The 24,922-nt window shown below is 41.8% G+C and overlaps 1 protein-coding gene across 1 annotated transcript in view; it reads right to left on the minus strand.

The window, feature by feature from the left end:
• LOC144270478 (claudin-19-like) overlaps positions 1–23,186 on the minus strand; it is a 36,235-nt gene extending 13,049 nt beyond the window's left edge. Inside the window, exon 1 of the mRNA XM_077826961.1 lies at positions 22,967–23,186. Within this exon, the coding sequence (XP_077683087.1) occupies positions 22,967–23,186 (220 nt within the window). The remainder of the gene's footprint in view (positions 1–22,966) is intronic.
• Between the last annotated feature and the right edge of the window lie 1,736 nt (positions 23,187–24,922).

A 24,922-nucleotide genomic window follows, 5' to 3' on the forward strand; every position in this document is an offset into this window, starting at 1 on the left:
CACTCGTATTCCAGAACAAGACTGCCTTTTTCCAAATTAACTTAATCCACTTTGGAAGATAAACCAGAAAAAAAGCAATCTTATTCCAGAATAACTCCATGTATAGAAGCCTTTAGATTTAGAGTGCATAAATCTACATGATTTATGCCTACAGTTTACAATATAATGAATATTGTCACTACATAATTAAAACTTTAGAACAATCCAAAGAAAGATTTTGTTGAAGATTTACATATTTAACTCAGATACACGGCAATTCAGATTTCTGAAGTTTAAAACCAAATCCAATCAGAAAAGAATCCTCTACTTCTAATACATAGATTAATTTAAATAATATTTAATAGCTTTTTTCATTTCTCTCAGAACACAATGTATTAGTCTGAATATGCAGTTTGCCATAAATGCTATTTCATACCTACTTATATTAAAAAACTCCCAATGCAGTATACTGAAGTCAAATATTAAGACTATGCCTATAAAATATCTCTCTGAAAAAAATAAACACACACTGTAAAGACACTCATTAAGGCTAGAAATGGTACAATATCCAGTTATCTTTCCACAGGATGTCAGAAAGCAGATTACATTATATTTAAAATGCCTATTAAAAGAATCACTGCCTGATTAAGTGAGTTGATATATATTATTTTTATAGCTTTTTCTAATGTGCTTTGTTTGACACATTCTGCTGCTTTATCAGCTATTTTAGTGCAATAGTCTGAGAAGCCGTTATTGACCAAAAATATCTATTTTTACCTTTTGTCACAGTTCCCAGTGAACACCCCCTGCTGCTCACTCACTAGGACTGATGTAAGGAGAATCCAAGCCTCTGTGCTCTAGATCCCCTAGGGTATGAAGCTTCCAGAGCCTCAGCAGACTGCAGCATTAGTTCCTCTCCTGGCTTTTCTGGCACATTTCCTAGGCACTGATTCTGAGTCGTACCCCTTCTCAAAAAATGGGGGTCTTCAGCCCACCTGCCCTATGCCCCATGACCAGCACTGACCGCTGAATACCCCAGTTACTTAAACAGAACTCCACTTCTGGTTTACAGTTTAACTCTCTCAGGAGCATGCAACAGCTGTAAAGAACGAACGAACACGAACACACACACACACACCACAGTCTAACACCTTTATTCTCTTTTATACTTAATCATGTAAAGCACAGAGTACAGATCATACAAAATAATAAACACCTGAAACTACTATGTCCCTCACTTTCTAGCTCACCCTTCCTTTGTGAGTCCTTGGGGAACCATCTGGGTCCCAGAAGGCAGGCAGGGTGTCCCTGCCTCATGCATACTATTATATAGTGAATGGTCTCTCCCTCATGGACTGAAGAAAATTGCCCCCCCCCGGGCAGACCAGCCTCTGTCTTTTTAAAACCTTCAGTTCCCTGTATCAGGTGACATCTTTGTCAGCTTCACCAAATGAGCACAAACCCTGCAGATGACTCTGTTGCCAAGGTGACTTTCCCCTTGCTAACTCAGTTACTCTGGACAGGAACCACCAGTCTTTTGTCTCTCCCAGCGGTGTAAAAAACCCACCCCCATGAGGGGAGTAGCTCGTGCACTGTCTACACTGCCACTTTACAGCGCTGAAACTTGCAGCGCTCAGGGGAGAGTTTTTTCAGACCCCTGAGCGAGAAAGTTACAGCGCTGTAAAGTGGCAGTGTAGACAAGGCCAAACGGACAACAGAGGAGGCAAAGGCTGAACATTCAGAAGTTTACAGCCTGATACAGACACATAGGGTTAATAATCTCACACAAAATTCATAAATTTTACAGACATAGTCCCAATTCATCACACCTTTACCTTCCATTACTACTAGACAGGATATAGGGTTAAATTTTTTATAACTGACATTACTTCTTTCCAACAAATTCTTCTATTACATAAAAAATATTGCTCAAAAATAGAGACGTACCAGGCAGTGCCAACACAGAATCAAATTTTCTGCAGTTGAAGACTCCAGTGCTATCTTCTGCACAGCTTTTCCACAGGTTTTCAAACAAGCTAGAAGTTGTAATTACGTTCCCATGTATGGTGGAGATTTTCCAGTAACTATTCGATAAAGTGGCACCCTCAATTAGCCACCCACATAAGCTCAGCAGAAAGCCAGTGATTTCCAAAGCAGCAGACATGTTTGTGAATATTAACACACTAAACTATGTCTATCTTTTATTAAAATGAAGTGTATACAAATATTGCTCCCTTCAGAAGACTACGTGCTGTTCTATCTCTGGTTTCACTCCAAAATGAAGCTACCTTTGCTCTTTGCCCAACCCACAGAGTGATAAGGTTTTTTGTACATGACTGTAATATCTGGGAGCAATTTATGGGAAAGATGTTAATTGAAATAATTTGATAAACTTACAAATTCTATTTAACATTTTTTGTGATTAAAAGTTACAGAGTGAGCCCATCATGCATCCAGAGTCAGAAAGTCTAACCAGTGTTCTGACTATCACTCCTCTTATGAAGTGTTTGAGACTGGTAAATTTTTGTGATTTTCATAAATCTCTATCTTATTTTTATCAATCACAGGTTTACATAAGGCTACTATTACTTGGAATTTTATTGCTGCTTTGAAAGTTTAATGTTCTTATATTATTTGCTTTAAGATAAAATTTGATTGTAAATTCAACAGCAGGAACTTTGTTTTGTACATACAGCACTTTCTGTACTTTTGGAAGTTTATTATGTACAACTATAAATCATACCATCACAAAATATATTTTAGTGAAGATGGACAGCTACTATATTACTATACTGAGTATTTCAAAGGATGTTAAAGTTTATGGATAAAAGGTAAACATTAATATTTTACAGACTATTGATCTCTAGTTAAAGTGATATATCCTCATGAAACCGCATCCCACTCACACTGGAAAATGAAAATATGACAACACAAGTTTCACCGAATCACAGCAAAATAAGACAAAGTCTCAGGAGGTTTGAATCACAATTGGAAAACAGTTATATGGATAGCAATATCAATTTATTAAAAGTTTCAGTTTGTCATAGGTTGTTATTTTTTTAGAGTTCTACTGACTAAGGGTATAATCATATCCCAGGCTAGCTCCACAGAAGAAATGTGCACTGGCACTTAATGACTTTAGTAACTGAAACTCCTTGCAAATATCAATGGGTTTAACCATCTTTTACAGGTAGTAAACTGCTTCTACCTCACCTTGAAAAGAAAGCAAAATTTCTTTACAAACTAGATCCTTATATTGTGTTAGAATTCTGTAGATATGCAACTTGATATAATACAGTTATAAAATGATTGCATTATGTAAATTTTACATACAGACTCCCAAAAGGACATCACAAGTGCCACAAATTCTTAGTAAACCAGATGAGTCTGCTCTTTTAGATAGGCTCATCAAACCTCTCTGGCCATTTTGTGGCTAGGCTGTAGAAGGGTGGGTTTGGTTGCAAAGGGATGTTAGAACACAATATGCCTACTTCTGCTACCATAAAAATCAACGGGAGTTTTGCTGTTGACTTAGACAAGAGCAGATTTGGGACTCTAAGGATATGTGTGCACAGCAGTTAAATGCCCATGGCTGGCCCATGTCAGCTGACTTGGGCTTGTGGGGCTTGGGCTAATGGGCTGAAAAACTGCATTGTAGACTAAGTCAGCTAACGCAAGCTAGCTGCGGGTATTTAATTGTTGTGTAGACATATCCTAAATGCCTTCCTGCAGTACTTGCTGTGCTCACCTGTGCCTTTGCACTTGAAAGGCAATCTTAAAGCTCTGAGATGGCCATGAGGATTTACTCCTCATGAGGTATGAGTCAAAAATTGTGGTAACAATTTCACTTCTCAAGAGAATCCTACCAAATTCTGCACTTCTGCCTCAAGGAGTCTCTACAGTTTTAAAGTGATGGGACTTTAAATCAGCATATTGTAGCAGTGCTTATATCCCTTTTGAAGAACTTGCTGTTTTTACCAAAAAAGAAGAGGGAGAACTTCAGGCTCATTTATCCCTACATTGGCTTTGATCCTCACTAGCTGACAGATTACCGCTCCTCAGACTACCTCTGGCACGGCTGAATTCAGTTAGGCACTTTTTATATTAGCGACAGTGATCACTTGTGTTTAATGAAAGGGCCTTGAGTCATTTTGCTTTCCTTGATGCTCAGAGATCTGAACCTTAACCTTTAGAGCACAGTGCAAGACTTCTCTCTTCAAACATGTGCTTGAGAGGGTAGTTTGTGTTTTATGCTTTGTTGTGTCTGGATCATCTGCCATACAAGATCTCACTCTGACACAGGGTTAATTAACAAACTTCAGCTCTATTATAGCTGCTTACAACATGGCTTCTTCAGCCTCCTGGCTTCTCAGACAATTTCTCAGGAGATGTTTCTTCCAAAAGTTAATTGGTCTCAGCATGTGATTCGATACTTGATGCATAATAGTCTGTATGTAAGGTGAATTTTGTAACAAAGCTGTTGTGGTCATAATTTGACCTTCGAGGCGGTGGAAAAAAACATGTTCTTGTAGATACATCTTGTTATGGTATGCACTAAGCAGGAGTTGAACACAAGCATGAAGGCGGCATACCATTAGTGGAAGATAACGATCTGTAACATGACTGGATGCAAGGGATCGGGCACGAGGACGGGTCGTGATGAGTCAGTGTATATAAGAAAGGGTAAATCGGCATTTTGGGGTCCCCCTCCGGCTAGCGAGGGGGTATCACGCTTAAGCATTATTAAACTTGTCTCATTGAGAAATACTCTGCATTTTACTTGTCTGGTTAATGCGCCTCAGCCTCGGAGCGAACTTTTACGTGACCTACAAGTGTAATTCATAACAGTTTTGGCGCCCAACGTGGGGCCCAAGGCTCGCCCGTTCAATACTAAGAGTCGGACTCCCCTCTTTGGAGATCCTGACCGCCGTCATAAGGTGAAAAGAAAAGGAGTACTTGTGGCACCTTAGAGACTAACCAATTTATTTTAGCATGAGCTTTCGTGAGCTACAGCTCACTTCATCAGATGAAGTGAGCTGTAGCTCACGAAAGCTCATGCTAAAATAAATTGGTTAGTCTCTAAGGTGCCACAAGTACTCTTTTTCTTTTTGCGAATACAGACTAACACGGCTGTTACTCTGAAACCTGTCATAAGGTGAGTTCACCTTGGAAGTTCCAGGAGGAGGGAACAATCCGTGCACAAAGGGCGGTAAGGTGGCGCGTTAAGGTAACCCCTTATGGGTTCTGGGCAGAGTGTAAGTAAGGGGACCCCTTTGGCTGAAATTCTTGAGAATTGGGGGAATATTTCTGGTACCCATGGGTTAGGTAAAAAGAAAGCTGTAATCTTGTGCAAGGTTGTGTGGCCAGCACTAACAACTCAAACACCTTTTGAATAGCCACCGGATGGGTCCTTTGCTGGGGAAAAGTTAACAGCATTTAGGAAAAGGCTGGAGGACAAAGCTCCAGCCCAGATGGATTATTGGTATCTCTGGGACAACTGGGCTTATGCGCATGCGAAAGGATGTCCTCTTTTCTCCTCCTTTTCTTATTCATCTCAGGGGTCTCCAGCCCCGCTCTGTGCTATGCCTGCTTCTGCCCCTCCTCCAGTTTACCCTCGGCTTTCTGACCTATGCCCAGGACCAGTTGCAAGCCTTAAGACAGGACTTCCAGGCAGAAAAGGAAGCACTGGCTAAGCAAGTACCAGTCCTTCAAAGACTTCTCAAAATTTAACCATTTGTGCTCAGCATATGTCGTAACAACAGTGTGTCTGCCATAAGAGGAAATTAAATAGTTAAACCGCCAATTGGCTGTGCGTTCTGTCCAGGTGACAAGCCTCACGGGGGAGGACTCGGGTAGCCCTTGTGAGTGAGAATATTTAAGAGAAGAGACCAGGAGGGCTGGGGGCTAGTTAAGAAGCCCACCCTCCTTGTTAAATTGGTAGTGGGACAAAGCTAGTGCTCATGGAAGGGACAGTTCAGAGAGAAAAACAGGATCGGGCCCAAGCGGTCAGGCAACAGATAGAGAGATTGGAAAACAGGTTGGAAACTTGGAGGGCATATTTCAGAGTAACAGCCGTGTTAGTCTGTATTCGCAAAAAGAAAAGGAGTACTTGTGGCACCTTAGAGACTAACCTTAGTCTCTAAGGTGCCACAAGTACTCCTTTTCTTTTTGGAGGGCATAGTGATAATACTTGGAATGGTAAAATCTAAGTTGATTGGGTGTCGTTTTGGGAGATAAACAAGTGATTAAGAAAGGAAAGTGAGAAGTTAACTCTGTAGTTGCTGGAGGGAACTAAGCAGTTGAACTTTGTGAAATACTAGAAAGAAAAAGAATTCTTGGTTTCTTTGCAGCTACTTTGAGGAAAATGGACCCTCTTCCAAAGGAATGCAATTATACAGTGCTACTTAATTAATATCTTATTAGGCTCCAAGGGGCTACAATAGGTGGTGTCTTCCTTTTCAGGTCGCTCTGTGTTTGACAGCAGGAGTTAAAAGTAAAAAGCAATCAAAAGTCTGGTAAAGTTTATTGTGCCCTTTTTAAAGTAAGAATCTTTAAGCTGTGGATCCAAAAGCAAGCCGGAAAGCATTTGTTTTAATGTAAATTACCTAACTGATAATGTAGAAGCCACTGAAACCTAGGCTGCCTATGAAACAAATACAAGAAAATATGGGTAATTCCTCTGTTTTGCCTGCAATTAACAAGGATATTTATATAAAAAGGAAATATTTTAAGCAATGACTGACTGCCCAGAATGGGTAGATCTATGTTCTTTTTGTCTTTCAGAAAATCAGAGAAAACTGATGCCAGCTAAAAAGCAATTTCCTGGTGCAAGTGCTAGAGGAGCCAACTGGGGGGGAGCTTTTCTTGACCTGCTGCTCACAAACAGGGAAGAATTAGTGGGGGAAGCAAAAGTGGATGGGAATCTGGGAGGCAGTGACCATGAGTTGGTTGAGTTCAGGATCCTGACACAGGGAAGAAAGGTAAGCAGCAGGATACGGACCCTGGACTTCAGGAAAGCAGACTTCGACTCCCTCAGGGAACAGATGGGTAGGATCCCCTGGGGGACTAACATGAAGGGGAAAGGAGTCCAGGAGAGCTGGCTGTATTTCAAGGAATCCCTGTTGAGGTTACAGGGACAAACCATCCCGATGAGTCGAAAGAATAGTAAATATGGCAGGCGACCAGCTTGGCTTAACGGTGAAATCCTAGCGGATCTTAAACATAAAAAAGAAGCTCACAAGAAGTGGAAGGTTGGATATATGACCAGGGAACAGTCTAAAAATATTGTTCGGGCATGTAGGAATGAAATCAGGTCAAATCGCACCTGGAGCTGCAGCTAGCAAGAGATGTCAAGAGTAACAAGAAGGGTTTCTTCAGGTATGTTGGCAACAAGAAGAAAGCCAAGGAAAGTGTGGGCCCCTTACTGAATGAGGGAGGCAACCTAGTGACAGAGGATGTGGAAAAAGCTAATGTGCTCAATGCTTTTTTTGCCGCTGTCTTCACTAACAAGGACAGCTCCCAGACTGCTGCACTGGGCATCACAACATGGGGAGTAGATGGCCAGCCCTCTGTGGAGAAAGAGGTGGTTAGGGACTATTTAGAAAAGCTGGACGTGCACAAGTCCATGGGGCCGGACGAGTTGCATCCGAGAGTGCTAAAGGAATTGGCGGCTGTGATTGCAGAGCCATTGGCCATTATCTTTGAAAACTCGTGGCGAACGGGGGACATCCCAGATGACTGGAAAAAGGCTAATGTAGTGCCAATCTTTAAAAAAGGGAAGAAGGAGGATCCTGGGAACTACAGGCCAGTCAGCCTCACCTCAGTCCCTGGAAAAATCATGGAGCAGATCCTCAAGGAATCAATCCTGAAGCACTTACATGAGAGGAAAGTGATCACGAACAGTCAGCATGGATTCACCAAGGGAAGGTCATGCCTGACTAGTCTAATCGCCTTCTATGATGAGATTACTGGTTCTATGGATGAAGGGAAAGCAGTGGATGTATTGTTTCTTGACTTTAGCAAAGCTTTTGACACGCTCTCCCACAGTATTCTTGTCAGCAAGTTAAAGAAGTACGGGCTGGATGAATGCACTATAAGGTGGGTAGAAAGTTGGCTAGATTGTCGGGCTCAACGAGTAGTGATCAATGGCTCCATGTCTAGTTGGCAGCCGGTGTCAAGTGGAGTGCCCCAGGGGTCGGTCCTGGGGCCGGTTTTGTTCAATATCTTCATAAATGATCTGGAGGATGGTGTGGATTGCACTCTCAGCAAATTTGCGGATGATGCTAAACTGGGAGGAGTGGTTGATACGCTGGAGGGCAGGAATAGGATACAGAGGGACCTACACAAATTGGAGGATTGGGCCAAAAGAAATCTGATGAGGTTCAATAAGGATAAGTGCAGGGTCCTGCACTTAGGAAGGAAGAACCCAATGCACAGCTACAGACTAGGGGCCGAATGGCTAGGCAGCAGTTCTGCGGAAAGGGACCTAGGGGTGACAGTGGACAAGAAGCTGGCTATGAGTCAGCAGTGTGCCCTTGTTGCCAAGAAGGCCAATGGCATTTTGGGATGTATAAGTAGGGGCATAGCGAGCAGATCGAGGGACGTGATCGTTCCCCTCTATTTGACATTGGTGAGGCCTCATCTGGAGTACTGTGTCCAGTTTTGGGCCCCACACTACAAGAAGGATGTGGATAAATTGGAGAGAGTCCAGCGAAGGGCAACAAAAATGATTAGGGGTCTGGAACACATGAGTTATGAGGAGAGGCTGAGGGAACTGGGATTGTTTAGTCTGCAGAAGAGAAGAATGAGAGGGGATTTGATAGCTGCTTTCAACTACCTGAGAGGTGGTTCCAGAGAGGATGGTTCTAGACTATTCTCAGTGGTAGAAGAGGACAGGACAAGGAGTAATGGTCTCAAGTTGCAGTGGGGGAGGTTTAGGTTGGATATTAGGAAAAACTTCTTCACTAGGAGGGTGGTGAAACACTGGAATGCATTACCTAGGGAGGTGGTAGAATCTCCTTCCTTAGAAATTTTTAAGGTCAGGCTTGACAACACCCTGGCTGGGATGATTTAATTGGGGATTGGTCCTGCTTTGAGCAGGGGGTTGGACTAGATGACCTCCTGAGGTCCCTTCCAACCCTGATATTCTATGATTCTATGATTCTAATTCAATATATCATGAATTTACTGGCACAATAGAAATTATGTTCTGAGTTCTATGTTCTGTCTTGTGTTTGTCTTGTGACCAGAATTGCTGTGTCTCATCTTTCATAGGACAGTTTAGTTTAAAACTAAATAGAAGGGTTAAATCAAAATGCAGATACTTGTTTTATTCAACTTGGAATACAAAGTGTTTGGATAATATCAGGAAAATGTGATATACTAAATTTTAATGCATTTGCTTAAGTAAGAAAAAGAAATTTCATTGGCTAGACCTTTTAATTGAAAAAATTGCTGTTAAAATTCGCACACCAACAGTCTTTGGAAGCAAGGACATGAAAGGTTAACCCACTCCCCATATTATACCTGGGATCCTTCTGGCTACCTCAAATTTCTAGCCAGAGGGCTGGAGAGGGAGGAAAGCTATTGGACACTGGACGTTGTACCAAGTGGACCCCTCAAAAGTGGGTGTGCTTGTCCTGGCTTGTTGCTCCAAAGCTTGGTAATAAAGTCATTTTACTAAAAGGGTGTATGTGGCATACATTGAACAATAAGTCTAAAGGGCAATGTATATGTGTTCATTTTTGAACAAAGGTGTGTGAGTGGAAAGTGAAAGTTTCATTTGTAGGTTAATAGAAGCCAAGAAGGGGAGAAGAAAAAGAACGGAGGACGAGTTAATTCAAAGCTGTAGCTGGCAGGCTCGATCCAAAGATAAGACACTGACCTGCCCAAGGACAATACTCACAGCTAGGATTTGGCTGACAGCCAAGAAAGAGGGGGGCTTAAATGTGCCCAAGCAGCTGTGAGATCTGCAAAACACTGCCAGACATTAACGAAATGTGTTAGGTCTCTGTATTTACAGGTGAAAGAAGTCCTGCTCCAAGGATCCTGAGCAAACCTGCCATTTGTTAAAACCAGGTGACTGGGTCTACATAAAGGTCCATCAACGAAAAACTATTCTGGCCCCATGCTGGAAAGGCCCTTATTAAGTCCTGCTAACTACCAACATCGCTGTGAAGTGCCAAGGACTGACTGCCTGGACCCATGCTTCTTACTGCAAAAAGGCCCCTCCACCTAGAGATGACTTCACTTCGACTATTGATCAGCCTGTCCCTCCTTCTGGGTTTTTTTCTTTCCTCCTTTTGGACAGCAGGGGAAAGGACAAGGTGAAGTGCTAGTAACCTCTCCCTTGTCCACTGACAGAGCTAACCTGCATTCAGTATTTGCTAAAGAAACCAAAGCACTACAGGGTGATGTGCTAGTAACCTCTCCCCTGTATAATGCAAAACCATGACTGTTCAAGAGAGAAGAAGGAACACCTGCTCTGCTGAAACCACCAAGATCCAAGGATTCCTGACTACAAAAGACATTGAGAATTGGCCTTGGTGGCGAAGATGGAGCATTGTACATTGGCAGGGAGAGAGTTGCGGGATGTATTCTTGGGAATGTGGAGTGAAGTGGTGGGGTGGGTTTATTCCAGGGGCTGGAATCTGTGCTTGTGGGCAAGTACCATCAGAATGCACTGTCCTCCCTAATTGTCTTCTGGATGATGAATACCAAAAACGCCTTACAGCCACGAACATTACTCCCACCATCTGCCACCACTCCTTTGCAGGTAAAGGTTCCTGGATCCATCATAGCAACGTTAAGTTGGCGCTGGGACCCCCACCTGACCCTGATAAGCCATCGGACAAGCCACTTCATGAATGAACGCCACTACCAACCCATGGACTGAGCTTTCCAGCTATTGGGACCTTTACAGCCCACCAGGACTTCTTGTGTTTCTGTTTATTGGACTTACATTGGTGGTGTTGTTTTTTGTATGGTATAGAGGAGGATGCCGACATTGATATGGTTTGCCTGGGGGTTCCTCTCCCTATTCCCAAGTCCAGTACAAGGATGGGGGAGCAATAGCTTTTTGAATTTAACCCGCGCCATAAAACAGGGTGTAAATCGAACGCAGTGTTGGATTTGTATTCATACCCCCACATACTTGGGCCCCGTTGGTAGGGGTACCTATGCCACTTAATCTAACACTCCAATCTAAGCTATGGGCAAACACTATGTTTAACTGGAATGTTACAATCCAAAGATGGTCTATTGATATGGTGGACCAGGGTAATTATGCTTTATGTGTGTCACGACGAAAGGGCATGGAAAATACAGTTTTTGTGGGGAATTTTGTGGGGTGCAAGGACACCACCCAGATCAGCTCTGGTGCGGCAGGCCCCTCCACCTACTCCGGGGCCCCGTGGCCAGTCCCTAAGGGGTCTGGCTGGTATTGGTTATACAATCACACAGCCTATAAGGTTCTCCCGGCAGGATGGTGTGGTACATGTACCTTAGGGGCTATAGTACCCGCCATGACAGTACACCATACCCTGACCCAGGGAGAGATCCGCAATCTAGTATGGAGAAACCGACGAAGTATTCCGTTAAACCCTCTTTCACAATGGCCCACAGGCTTTCACTCCTTTGTACGTTGGTTTCTGCCATGGTTAGGAGTAAGCGAGCTAAAAAAAGCTATAGTTAACATTTCAGCTGCTTTGGAATTAATGGCAAATGCTACTGCAGACGCCTTATCTGCCCTTCAAATTGAAGTAACTCAGTTATCCCAAACTACACCGCAAAACCGCTTAGCACTGGACTATCTCCTTGCAAACCAGGGCGGGGTTTGTGTTCTGGTTAACTCAAGCTGTTGTGTATTTGTAAATCACAGGGTGGAAACTGACATTCACATCCTCATGCAGCAGGCAGTCCTATTCCACCACGTCAGCCTTGACAATACCAGCGCTGGATTCCAGGAGCTCTAGAACTGGCTCACCTCATGGCTACCGGACGTGGGTGCTTGGGGACGGCGTATTTTGTATTTAATTCTTTTGACTGTCATTGCTTTTGTGTTATTTGTATGCCTATGTGCTGTAGGCAACTGCTAACCCTGCATCGCGGTTACTCGGCTCCAATATAACTTACTGACGTCCAAAAGAAAAGGGGGGACTGTTAGTTAATTGGTCTTAGCATGTGATTCGATACTTGATGCATAATAGTCTGTATGTAAGGTGAATTTTGTAATAAAGCTGTTGTGGTCGTAATTTGACCTCTGAGGTGGTGGAAAAAAACATGTTATTGTAGATACATCCTGTTGTTGTAGTATGCACTAAGCAGGAGCTGAACACAAGCACGAAGGCAGCACACCGTTAGTGGAAGATAACGATCTGTAACATGACTGGATGCAAGGGATCGGGCACAAGGACGGGTCGTGATGAGTCAGCGTATATAAGAAAGGGTAAATCAGCATTTTGGGGTCCCCCCCCGGCTAGCGAGGGGGTACCATGCTTAAGCATTATTAAACTTGTCTCATTGAGAAATACTCTCCATTTTACTTGTCTGGTTAATGCGCCTCAGCCTCGGAGTGAACTTTTACATGACCTACAAGTGTAATTCGTAAAACAAACAGTTCCCACTAGAAACAGTATGCTGCCTGAAAGTGTCTGCTCCACTTTCATATTGTTACATCCCTTCTCTTTTAAAGAAAATTGTCAAACGCCCCAGCAACAACTGATAATGCAATCTAACATATTCCTTTCAGATGCTGACCATTCTTGTTCATCACCGCATTAGTTTGTCTACCTATATGCCTGTAAAACATAGAAGTCCATCACACAAACTCCCTTAGATGAGCAGGTCTTTTAACAATCCACCCTCCCCTAGTACAGTATGGTTCACTGGTGCCTCCTTGGTGCTGTCTTCCTCCTGTCTGGTCAACCATAGTCTCTAGGCTTTGTGTTGGAGTCTCCCGTTGAAACACCCTCTTCTGCCTGTCTTTCCTCTGATATGCCCCGACATTGTCCTATTCTAACAACTCTGGCTCAGGATTCTCCTGCTGTAGAGCCCTAAGATGTCTGTTGTCCATACTGTCCTTAGAAGTTTCTTTTATATTCCTAAGATACCTACAGTTTTGCCTCACTATCTGTCCATTGTCCATTTGCACTTGATAGAATCTTTGATTTCCTGGTTGCAGTACTGCCGCTTTGTGCCAAAACTTATCCTGTTTTGTTAATCGTTATATATGCACTTCATCAACCAGCACCAGATCTGGTCGATCTCTCATGGATCTGTGGTAGGAAAATGCTTTGTTATTTCTGTTGGTTTCTCCATAGTTTGCTAAGTGTAGCACCTGAGTATCCAGACTTTAAAACTTTTCCACTTGTTGGAAAGTGTCCTTTTTCTCCAGCTCACCAATTTTTGTGTCAGACTAAAATTTAGGCCTTGCAAGGGAGTATTCCTGAGAATTAGTTGTGCTGCATATAGGTCTGCCTTTGCAGTTTTCAATTTTTTCAATGGTTTCTTAGCAGTTTTTCCTGCTGTTTCCACTTTGCTGTTGCTTTGAGGATACCTCAGTGAAGATGTTTTGTGATCAAAACCCCAATCCTTACTGAACTTCCTGAAACAAAATATGGTCTGTTATTGGGTACCTGGTATCCAGTATCCTGTACTGTGCAAAGTGTGTTTTAATCTTCTATATGACTGGTCTGGATCCTGTGTCTGGTAAACAGTCTATCCTTTGTCTCCAAAGGTAAACAAATCCACTCCCACCTTTGCCCACAGCCTTTCTGGAACTCTGTGTCACCACAGGATCTCTTTTAGTTGACGGTCTTCCCAAGATCTGCATACATCACTTTTCCATGACCATCCATAATTGCTCATTCATTCCTGGCCAGTATACAGTCTCTTTGGCTCGCCTTAAGCAACCGTCAATACCCAGCTGTGAAAATTTCATTCGAAAAAGCTGCTGGAATAACTGCTCTTTCTCCCCAAAATATAATGCCATTCTGTCTGCACAACTCGTCTCTTATCTGAAAGAATGGCGTTACCTCTTTAGGTACTTGGTCTGTTGTCACTGGCCATCCTTATAAGATCATGCGTTTCAATGTCTCTAGCATTCTGTCTTGCTCTGTACCTCTCAGTATCATTCTCAGCCTATCTTCCAAGATAGATAAATACTGTACCATATTTACTGTCTCTACCTCGGCCTCTACGGACTCCTCCTGCTGGGTTCTGGCAGGTATGCACAGCTAAAGGTGTCCACCAACACCAAGTTTCTGCCAGGGAATACTTGATCTGTATATTGTAGTTCAGCATCATCCATTGTAAGTTTTTTGGTGCACGGAGGCTTGGTGTACACTGTCAACTAATGTTAGTAGCACTATATCGCTCACAAAATCCACACCCAAGTGACATAGTTCTTTTAACATACTGACGTAACCCCTAGTGTAGACAGTTGATGGGAGAGCTCTTCTATCGACATAGCTAACACCTGTCGGGGAGATGAAGTACCTACAGTGATGGGGAAAGCTCTCCCATTGGTGTACGTAGTGTCTTCACTAAGTGCTACAATGGTGCAGCTGCTCCACAGTATTACTCTTAAATGTAGACAAGCCCTTAGTAATGGCTTTCTCCAAATGCTTTTGAGAGGTTTATGGTCAGATTGTACATCCACATATGTGTATTGGTGAATTTTTTCCATTCCAAAGAGAATAGCTAACTCTTTTTCAATTTAAGCACAGCCCTTCTCTGTCACGTACAATGCTTTTTTGAATGCACCAGATTGTCCCCCCCTTACAGCCTGGTAACCCTTAGACCCAACTTGAATGCATCACATTGTGGCACCAGGTGTTCCTCTGCATTGTAATATTTCAAAATGGGAGTCTTCCCAATTATCTTTTACTTTCTGGAATGCTTGCTCACGTTGGTCTGTACACTCCCATAGGGTGTCTCAATTTGTCAGCTGCCTCAGGATCTCCCAGCTCTCAGACAGATGGTTGCAAAACTTTGCTAAATAATTGATCATTCCCAGGAATCTTTGGACTCCTTTAACATTGCTGGGTCTCGGAATTTCTCTAATTGCCCTCTCTGTCTCCGGGTCTATTTTTAGGCCTTTGGGGGTCAACAAATGTCCAATATATGGCACCTCGGCTACTCTCAACCTGAGCTTGTCTAAGTTCAATTTCATATTTTTTTCTCTGCATCTCTGTTAAAACTGTAGTAATTTGTAGTCATGATCTCATTGTGCTTATTCTGGATTGTCACCTTCTCCCACTAGCAGCACATTGTCTGCTATTGCTGGATTCCCATCATGCTTGGGTCAATCTGCTCTGGAAGGATTCCCATTGGCATCCTTAACCACTGGTATTGCCCAAAAGGAGTTGCGCAGGCTGTCAAGTAAGCTTGGATTCTACATCACATACTGTAAAAAGTCTTGCTTTAGGCAGATCTGGTAGTACGTCCTCAATTGTACACAGAGGGAAATGGTTCTATTTCAAAGCTTTGTTTAAAGGCTTTGGGTCTATGCATAGTCTCAGGCCTGAGCTACACTACTGCTTAAGTCGATGTAACTTACATAGCTCAGGAGAATGAAAAAGGCACGTCCATGAGTGACGCAAGTTACATCAACGTAAGTGGCCCACACCAGTACTATGCTGGCTGGAGACACTCTTCTGCCACCATAGCTTCCACCTCTCACGTAATTATGCCTGTGGATGAGCACTGGCCCATCAGCACCGTGCGTCTTCACCAGATGCGCTACAGCAATGCAGCTGCGTCAGTGCACCTGCGCCAATGTAGCACATAGTGTAGACTTGCCCTCAGTTTCCGGATGGCTTTCTTACCTCCACAAGACTGCTTATCCAGTTTGTGCTCTTCTCTATGGGCTGTATAATTCCATGATTCTGTAGGCTCTGCAGTTCCTCTTTCAGCAACTGTAGTAATGCAATGGGTACTTTTCTTTTTGGCAATTTAACTGGCTTCACACTGGTGTACGCAGTGCTTAATTTGTAATGAAAGAGGCATCAGGGCTCAAGCAATTAGGTAATGGGACTCAAACAATTTTTTTACTTTCAAAATTGATGCAGCAAGTCCAGAGGTGCCAGGGCTATGAACAGCCAAGTCAAGAGGTGCCGGGCTCAGCCCTGGCATGCCCTTGCACAAATTAGTCCTGGCACAAATTAAGCACTGGGTGTCAGTCTCTATTTGGGTGTCAGTCTCCATCTAGCCATCCATCTCTCTGAAACACATCTCTATATTCCCTCTGTATCATCTCCTGGTCCAAGGTATTTTCAGTCACCCTGCCATGCACTTTCATTATGTTCTGGAACTTTTATTAGGGTCATGGCTTGGACAGTCTTGATGCCCAGAAGTGATACTGCTGTCTCATCATCTATGACCACAAAGTCCAGTCAGTATTTCCTTTTGTTCCTTGGATTTCTTAATTTAATTTTACATTTCCCCATGAGTTTTAATGTGGTATGGTTTTACACTGCTAACAGCTGATTAATTCCCTCCAACCATATGTCTAGTTTTACCAGACCAATCTGGATAATTTTAAAACTTGTGTCACTATTTAATTGAAATTGTACCACTTCCTTCCCAAGTAACATGGCTGCATGCGACTTTTTCTGCATGGGCAGTGGGTATAATAGGCCAGGGAAAGCTAAGCCTCCCCTAAGCCAAACCTTGGACCCGCCCACGCTCCACCGTCTCCCCCAATCGGTGCCCAGCCCAGCACAGAGGGCTGGCGCTAAGGCGGACACAGCGCTGGGGTCCAGTGCTGGGGGCAGCAGGCAGCCCAGCACTAGGGCTGGCCAGTGGCCCGGGCGGTTTGGCCAGGGCTCCTCTGGCTGGGTGTGCGGGCACTCAGGGCTCCAGCGGATGTGGGGTGGGAGTCAGGCGCTCAGGGCTCCAGCGGACAGGGGGTAGGGGCAGGGCCTTGGGCAGAAGAGGCGGGGCTGCGTGGCTAGCCTCCCTGAAGGGGGGCTCACACGATGCCCATGTGTTTCTGGTGCTTAGTGGTGTCTATCTGCACTGTGTTTACCAGCTCTTCAGTCACCCACAAAATGTCCTCATATTCACTGTTGCTCTCTTCAGTTACTGTCTGTGTCTTGGATTTGTTTTTTCTTTTTTCTGGACAAACACTTGTCTGCAAAATGATTAAATTTCTCATAGATATAGCATTTTTTTCTCACAAGCCAGACACTTTTCTTTCTTCTTATATGTTTTCTACCACAGTATTTGCATGTGTCTGTACTGTTGTCACCTACTGGTGTTGTATCTGGTTTTGATTTCTTTTTCCATATTGCATGGACAGTTTCTGCTGACTGCCCTTCCAGAATTCTAATCCCCTCTCTGGAGAGCTCAGCATCCCTATGTATCTCCCAGCTTTCCCCCAACTGGGAGCTTCCCTCAACAACCACCCTCATACTTGTGAGTCTCATATCCCACACATTATCTGGTCTTTTATCAATGAGTCTTTAATATTTCCAAAATTGCAGCTGGCTGCTAGCACTTTTAAATTGGTGCTAAGCTCATGTATAGCCTCCCCAGCTGCTTGATCCCAAGAAAATAAATTACATCTTTCCACAGTTTCATTTTTCCTAGAGTTACAGTGAGTATCAAAACAGCTCATTATACAGTCTTAAGTTGTGGTGAGCTTGGGGAATTTCCATACACAGTGTCTGAATTGTCTCTATCCCCCATTCTGCAATCTGGTAACAAAACAGTTTTATTTTCACAGCATCCTCTTTATCTGCCATAGCAATATCTACATAGAGATTAAATTCCTCTTTCTAGCTCTTACATGCAGGAGCTAAATGCTTAGCTTGCAAGTTTAATGTCCCTGGAGGTTTCAGCCCCTCCATTTTCTGTTATCAGCCTTGTCTTGTAAAACAAACTGTGTACTCACAGAAGTATTCCGCTCTACACAGTGCAGCTCTCTGTCACATTGTCTGGAGTGGCTCATGCCTGAGTGCCAACCTCAGGGCAGACTATTAAAAAGCAGGTCAGAAACCCCAACTGGTGGTATGTTCTGTCACTAGACTTCACCAACCCAGTAACAAGCATGAACTCCTACAGCACTACAACAGACAGTCCCCTGGGGTGTTCCAGTCTATCATGTCACCCAGGCAAGCTGGACCATATGATAGATGGTCACTTTACACCTAAAAATCACATCACTATTCAGGTTACTCCCAGTCCTAAAGGGCCAGTCACTTACCCCAGGTGAGCTGTACTCAGATCTCAAACCAAAGACACACCTGTAGCCAATACTGTATTAAACTAACTAAAGATTTATTAACTAAGAAAAGAAATCAGAGAGTAATGTGCAAGGTTAAAACAGGAAACATACACAAATGTGTTAGTCTTCAATTTAAAAAGGTAGTATAAGCTTCTGTAATAAGCAGCTCTATAAGTTCTTTAGGGCTGACCCATGCCAACCAGCATGTGAATCTCTTGCTTATGTTTAGGAATCTTTGCCCTTCAACAGTCCGGACAGCATAACGAGACCCAGATTCTCCTTATCATGGATTTTTATCCTCCCTTCAACACAGAATCCAAGCTGATGGGGTAAGTTCATGTGCAGGACTCCTCTTCCTGAAGGGAGTGAGGAATGCAATCAACAAAGTCTCTGACATATGATGCGACACAATGCTTCATTTGCCTTCTTGTATGCAGGTCAAGCATTTTACTTTAAGTAATGCTTCTTTTCCTGTTTACTGAGTTACACAATTACAGATGTTTAAAATACAAACACTCAATATAACTTTATACCATGGGATACAGATATTATAAGTAGGATTAATACATGCAGCATCCTACAGGCATTCCATAAAATCTAAACACTAAACACATTCTTATAATATTAATATCTAGTGTAACTATACTAACCCACAGATAAGGCAGACTGGTTTCTAGATACATATTTGTTAGTGTTCATTGAAGCCCTGGGCCATGGCATGAGCTAGCATCTGGTCTGCCAGCATCACACTCTCAGTGGTGTCTCTGGCTGTCTAGGACTTTATTACCACTGCCACCATGTTTTACACTTTATTGTGTTTGGATCATCTGCCGTATAAGATCTCATTCTGACACAGGGTTAATTAACAAACTCCAGCTTTATTGTGGCTGCTTACAACAGGGCTTCTTCAGCCTCATGGCCTCTTAGACAGATCCTCAATAGATGTCACTTCCAAACAATTCCCCAAGGAAACAGCAGGCTGCCTGAAAGTGTCTGCTAGCACTTTCATATTGTTACAGTTTGGGTGAGAGTGGGATATGTTTGGGCATGTCCATTTGCCTCTTGTAAAAGGGTAATTTCAGGTGTTAATTAAATTGTATAATATACCCACAGACATGTAGACAACGCACACCTTAGACATCTAATAAACACATTTAGACATCTCTGGCTTTCTTAGGATTTCAGGTAGTTTTATCTCTGTCAAGTGACATGAACCCTTCCCTTCTTTTATTAAGTAGTTTAAACTAACTAAAACAATAGAGGCTTACTCCCATATTGAGACTGTGATTGAGGAGTTTCCTTCCAGAGCAAGTTTTCAAAGCAAACAGTCTCTGACAGTGACACAGAGCAAGGTGTAAAAAATCCAACAGTAAATAGATGTAGGATAATCTGCCTTCCCCTGCCCCACTTGAGGTCTAATCCTAATCTCTAAAATCTGAAGCATTAGGTTTAATGTACCTTCAAAAATTTGTATTGCAAATCAAGAATCTTTAATCCTTAGTCTGAGCCCCTGAAGACTATACGAGCCCCTGAAGTCTATACAAGTTTTACAACAGCAGATATTTATCAGCAACTCAAGCTATTTTAACTTTTCTACACATCAAGCAAATAGAAGGAAGAAACAAAATACTGCATACTGCTCACTATATTTAGACGCAAATAAATAGCTCTGTACAATCATGGAAAAAATAATCTGAATACTGAAGAACTTTAATGTTTAAAAATGTAAAAGGGATTGGGGTGGGATCAAGGACAATTATTAAAAGGTAAAAAAATTCCTTCTAAATCATACAAACATCCAGTTTACTGAGCAACAGCAGATTTGTATGGTGGTGACTAACACAGTAACAGAAGAAGAGCAGAAGTCATCACCTTTATAGCTCTTACCTGTTAAAGTACATTTCCTCACATGAAAAGGGAGAGGAACTGAAAATCAAACAGGTGCAGGAAGAAAATGCTGAACGATTAGTTCTTACTCTAGTTACTTTCCATTACAAGTCTCTGGTGGTCTATGCAGGCAGATGATTACTGAAAATTACTCCAAAATATGTTACAAATGCATTGAGATTTCCTGAAATTTTAAGTGCAGATGTAGCTTTCTAGCTGGCTGCCAGTGATGTCACAACCATGTAAAAAATCCCAAGTAAGTACAAGTACTAAATGCAGAAATTTGTAGTAAATGCAATTCCTAGTAAAATTCGAACATTTCATTTAAAGATGGGATAAGCTAGTTAAGAAGAATTCCTGTGTTATTGACTATGTTGGCTAGATGTATTACAGAAGAAGATCATTTTGTTTTCAACTAAACTACAGGAAGCAGGATACCATACTAGATCTATGGTCTGATGTCAGTGAACATCTTGTAGGTGTTTGTCTCCGACAGAGACAAACACCTACAAGATCTCTATCAAGCGTTCTTACAACTACAGTACCCACCTGCTGAAGTGAAGAAACAGATTGACAGAGCCAGAAGAGTACCCAGAAGTCACCTACTACAGGACAGGCCCAACAAAGAAAGTAACAGAACGCCACGAGCCATCACCTTCAGCCCCCAACTAAAACCTCTCCAATGCATCATCAAGGATCTACAACGTATCCTGAAGGATGACCCATCACTCTCACAGATCTTGGGAGACAGGCAAGTCCTTGCTTACAGACAGCCCCCCAACCGGAAGCAAATACTCACCAGCAACCACACACCACACAACAGAACCACTAACCCAGGAACCTATTCTTGCAACAAAGCCTGTTGCCAACTGTGTCCACATATCTATTCAGGGAACACCATGAGAGGGCCTAATCACATCAGCCACACTGTCAGAGGCTTGTTCACCTGCACATCTACCAATGTGATATATGCCATCATGTGCCAGCAATGCCGCTCTGCTATGTACATTGACCAAACTGGACAGTCTCTACGTAAAAGAATAAATGGACACAAATCAGACGTCAAGAATTATAACATTCAAAACCAGTCGGAGAACGCTTCAATCTCTCTGGTCACTCGATTACAGACCTAAAAGTGGCAATTCTTCAACAAAAAAACTTCAAAAACAGACTCCAACGAGAGACTGCTGAATTGGAATTAATTTGCAAACTGGATAAAATTAATTTAGGCTTGAATAAAGACTGGGAGTGGATGTATCATTACACAATGTAAAACTATTTCCCCATGTTTATTCCCCCCCCACACACACACACAGTTCCTCAGATGTTCTTGTCAACTGCTGGAAATGGCCCACCTTGATTATCACTACAAAAATTCCCCCCCCCCACCCCCGCTCTCCTGCTGGTAATAGCTCATCTTACCTGATCACTCTCGTTACAGTGTGATTGGTAACACCCATTGTTTCATGTTCTCTGTGTATATAAATCTCCTCACTGTATTTTTCACTGAATGCATCCGATGAAGTGAGCTGTAGTTCATGAAAGCTTATGCTCAGATAAATTTGTTAGTCTCTAAGGTGCCACAAGTCCTCCTTTTCTTTTAGTGAACATATTGTGCTCAGAAAGCTTTACTGATCCTGAAACCTTTTTTACTGTCTCACAAATAAAGCACCTTTGCATCATTTTTTTTCCACTTTCAGGTGGAATAAAACATTGTCTTGTACATTTCAAGTATGAAACTAATACAGTGGCTGAAGGATTCAAGAAGTAGGGGAAAGAGGTATTGTAGTATTAAAAAAGGCAGTATCTCATCTTGTGCTAATCGGTTGAAAACAGCTGCATCTCACAGAACAGCCGTAAAGTGCCAACCTTTCAATAGTATACAGCAGTTGTTTCTATTCTTAATTGTTTGTGAGGTAAGAATTTATATGTATGTCAGTCCTTCACTGTGCCTTCAGTCCAGCAGGGGTTTTTGGAACTGGCTCCAGGAAGTAATACTGAAAACCCAGAATAATTCAAACCACAGTATTTTTCAATCCCTAGATGTAACAATTCTGCTGCTACACTTGGTGCTAAATTATCACACTATCATGTTTTGTCCTAAATAGTTGTACACACAGAAGCATTTTAAAATTTGTTCATTTTAAAACTGTCACCTTTGAGTAATCAAAATTCCTGAAACACTTTGATATGTGGCACTAACCAGAAATGAAATTACTTTCAGCAAATCCTAGTTTCAAGTAAACAATTCTGTCAATCTGAAGTTAGATATTTAAAGTCAAGATTTTTTTCTAGGTTGATCTAAACTATGGAATTAGTATGTGAGTTCCTTCTTGAAAATAATGTTTATTCTGACAAATAGAAAAAAATATTTGAATGATCTGATTATGACACACAGTTTTGGAGGACCAGCAAAGTTATATCCCAAGTCAACATATGAATGAACATCTCAAATACATTGAGATGTGATATGTTTATAATTAAGAACAAAAACTAAGTATTGGAGATTGTATTTCTTCCAAAACTGTAAGGGTAAAATTCACTTCCATGCAAAGAGCTAGGATATTTATACTGCATGTAGACTGGATGCACAGGAGCACCACTCTGTGCACTGCAGGGTCTCCATGCATGCAGCTGGAGAAAGAGGGAAACTGTGGGATCCAGTTGTTCCACTGCAACAGGGGGGTAGGGAGCTAGAAGAGGGCTGCAGCTACTCTAGACCATAGACTACAGTAGTGGCCATAAAGGGGTTGGGTTGAAGCCTTTTGGCCTGTTCATAATGAATTCTGTCCCCTAACTTGTCTAACTCCGTACCCAAAGTGGGAGGTAAATTGCACCATAGTATTTTATATACGTAAACCATACACTTACTGTCTAAACTCAGCAAGGAGAAAAATTTCTTGCACTGAACCGAACCCAAGGCAGTAGCTGCACAGTTCATCCAAAGGCCTTCGTAAATCCAGTTTGCAGTAATAACTGCTGTTGCAGTACTGGAAATTTTCCATCTGTTGGACACAGTCGTAACAAGTAAAATGATGAGCCCCGCCAAAGCCAGAAGCAGTGCAGAGATTTGTAAAGATGATGATGCCATTTCTTGGTTTTCAAAGTAGCCCCCCAAAATTCAGATATCAGAAACCTATTAAAATAGTTTAAATACATGCAATAGATCAGATTATATTTACATTAGTCACATTGCCTATGCTTCATGTAAACTACAAGCTAACAGTGAAAAGATTAGCAAAATTATTTTACAGTATACCTGATAGTTAAAGTTTGATCATTTCTTTGGAAATCAAGTAAAAGTATTCCAACTAAACCATGACGTTTGTTCCATATTGTTAGGTTTCTACATCTTTATATGTTTACCATAAAAAACAGATACTCCAATACTCTGAGTTTGCAATGTGTCTCTTGTTACAACACTTCCATTTCACTAGTTTACAAACTCAGTTTGTTTTTTAAATTAAGGCAATCAAATACAAGAATAAAAATAATTAAACTGAATCAATTTATACTTTATCACATTACACTACATAGATTCAAATTTCAAACAAAATAATGTTGACACTTACGTTTACAGATACTGTATGTTTTCTGCTTATTTCAGTTGCCTTTCTGCTAGATGGTAATGTCAGCACTTTGTGGGACTCAGTTTGGTCAAACACAAAGTTTGCACTGTATTAGGACCTTTCCCCCTGTACTAAAAATCAAGGCCTCACTGCCAGATCATTGACTAGTGGATAAGAGTTCATAGTATTACACTACAGGCTAGCTTCAGTAATATGAACAAATTAAATTAAACAAATTAAAATCAATCATAATGGTAGAGAAGCTCATTGCCAGAGGTTTTCAAACTATTCTGGGGATCACTTGAAGTAAGAGCTGATTGCTCACATGGTGTCAGCTTCCCTTTGTTTCTTGCTGTTAAATTGCATTAAAAGACAGAAAAATATGTTTAATACGCCCTAATAGGGCTGTCGATTAATCACAGTTAACTCACACGATTAACTCTAAAAAATGCATCACAATTTAAAAAATTAATCGTGATTAATCACAGTTTTAATCATACTGTTAAACAATAGAATACCAATTGAAATTTATTAAATATTTTGGATGTTTTTCTACATTTTCAAATATATTGATTTCAGTTACAACACAGAATACAAAGTGTATAATGCTCACTTTATATTATTATTTTTTATTAATATTTGCACCATAAAAATGATTAACAAAAGAAATAGTATTTTAAATTCACCTCATATGAACTACTTTAGTGCAATCTCTTTATCGTGAAAGTGCAATTTACAAATGTAGATTGTTTTTTCTTACATAACTGCACTCAAAACAATGTAAAACTTTAGAGACTACAAGTCCACTCAGTCCTACTTCTTTGTTCAGCCAATAGCTAAGACAAAAAAGTTTGTTTACATTTATGGGAGATACTGCTGCCTGCTTCTTATTTACAATGTCACCTGAAAGTGAGAACAGGCGTTCGCATGGCACTGTTGAGCCAGCATTGAAAGGTATTTACGTGCCAGATATGCTAAACATTCACATGCTCCTTCATGCTTTGGCCAGCATTTCAGAAGACACACTTCCATGCTGATGATGCTCATTAAAAAAATAAGGCATTAATTAAATTTGTGACTGAACTCCTAGTGGGAGAACTGTATGTTTCCTGCTCTGTTTTACCTGCATTCTGCCATATATTTCATGTTATAGCAGTCTCTGATGATGACCCAGCACATGTTGTTTGTTTTAAGAACACTTTCACTGCAGATCTGACAAAACGCAAAGAAGGTACCGATGTGAGATTTCTAAAAATAG

Source organism: Eretmochelys imbricata, chromosome 9, assembly GCF_965152235.1.
Source record: "Eretmochelys imbricata isolate rEreImb1 chromosome 9, rEreImb1.hap1, whole genome shotgun sequence".
Taxonomy (NCBI): Eukaryota; Metazoa; Chordata; order Testudines; family Cheloniidae; genus Eretmochelys; species Eretmochelys imbricata.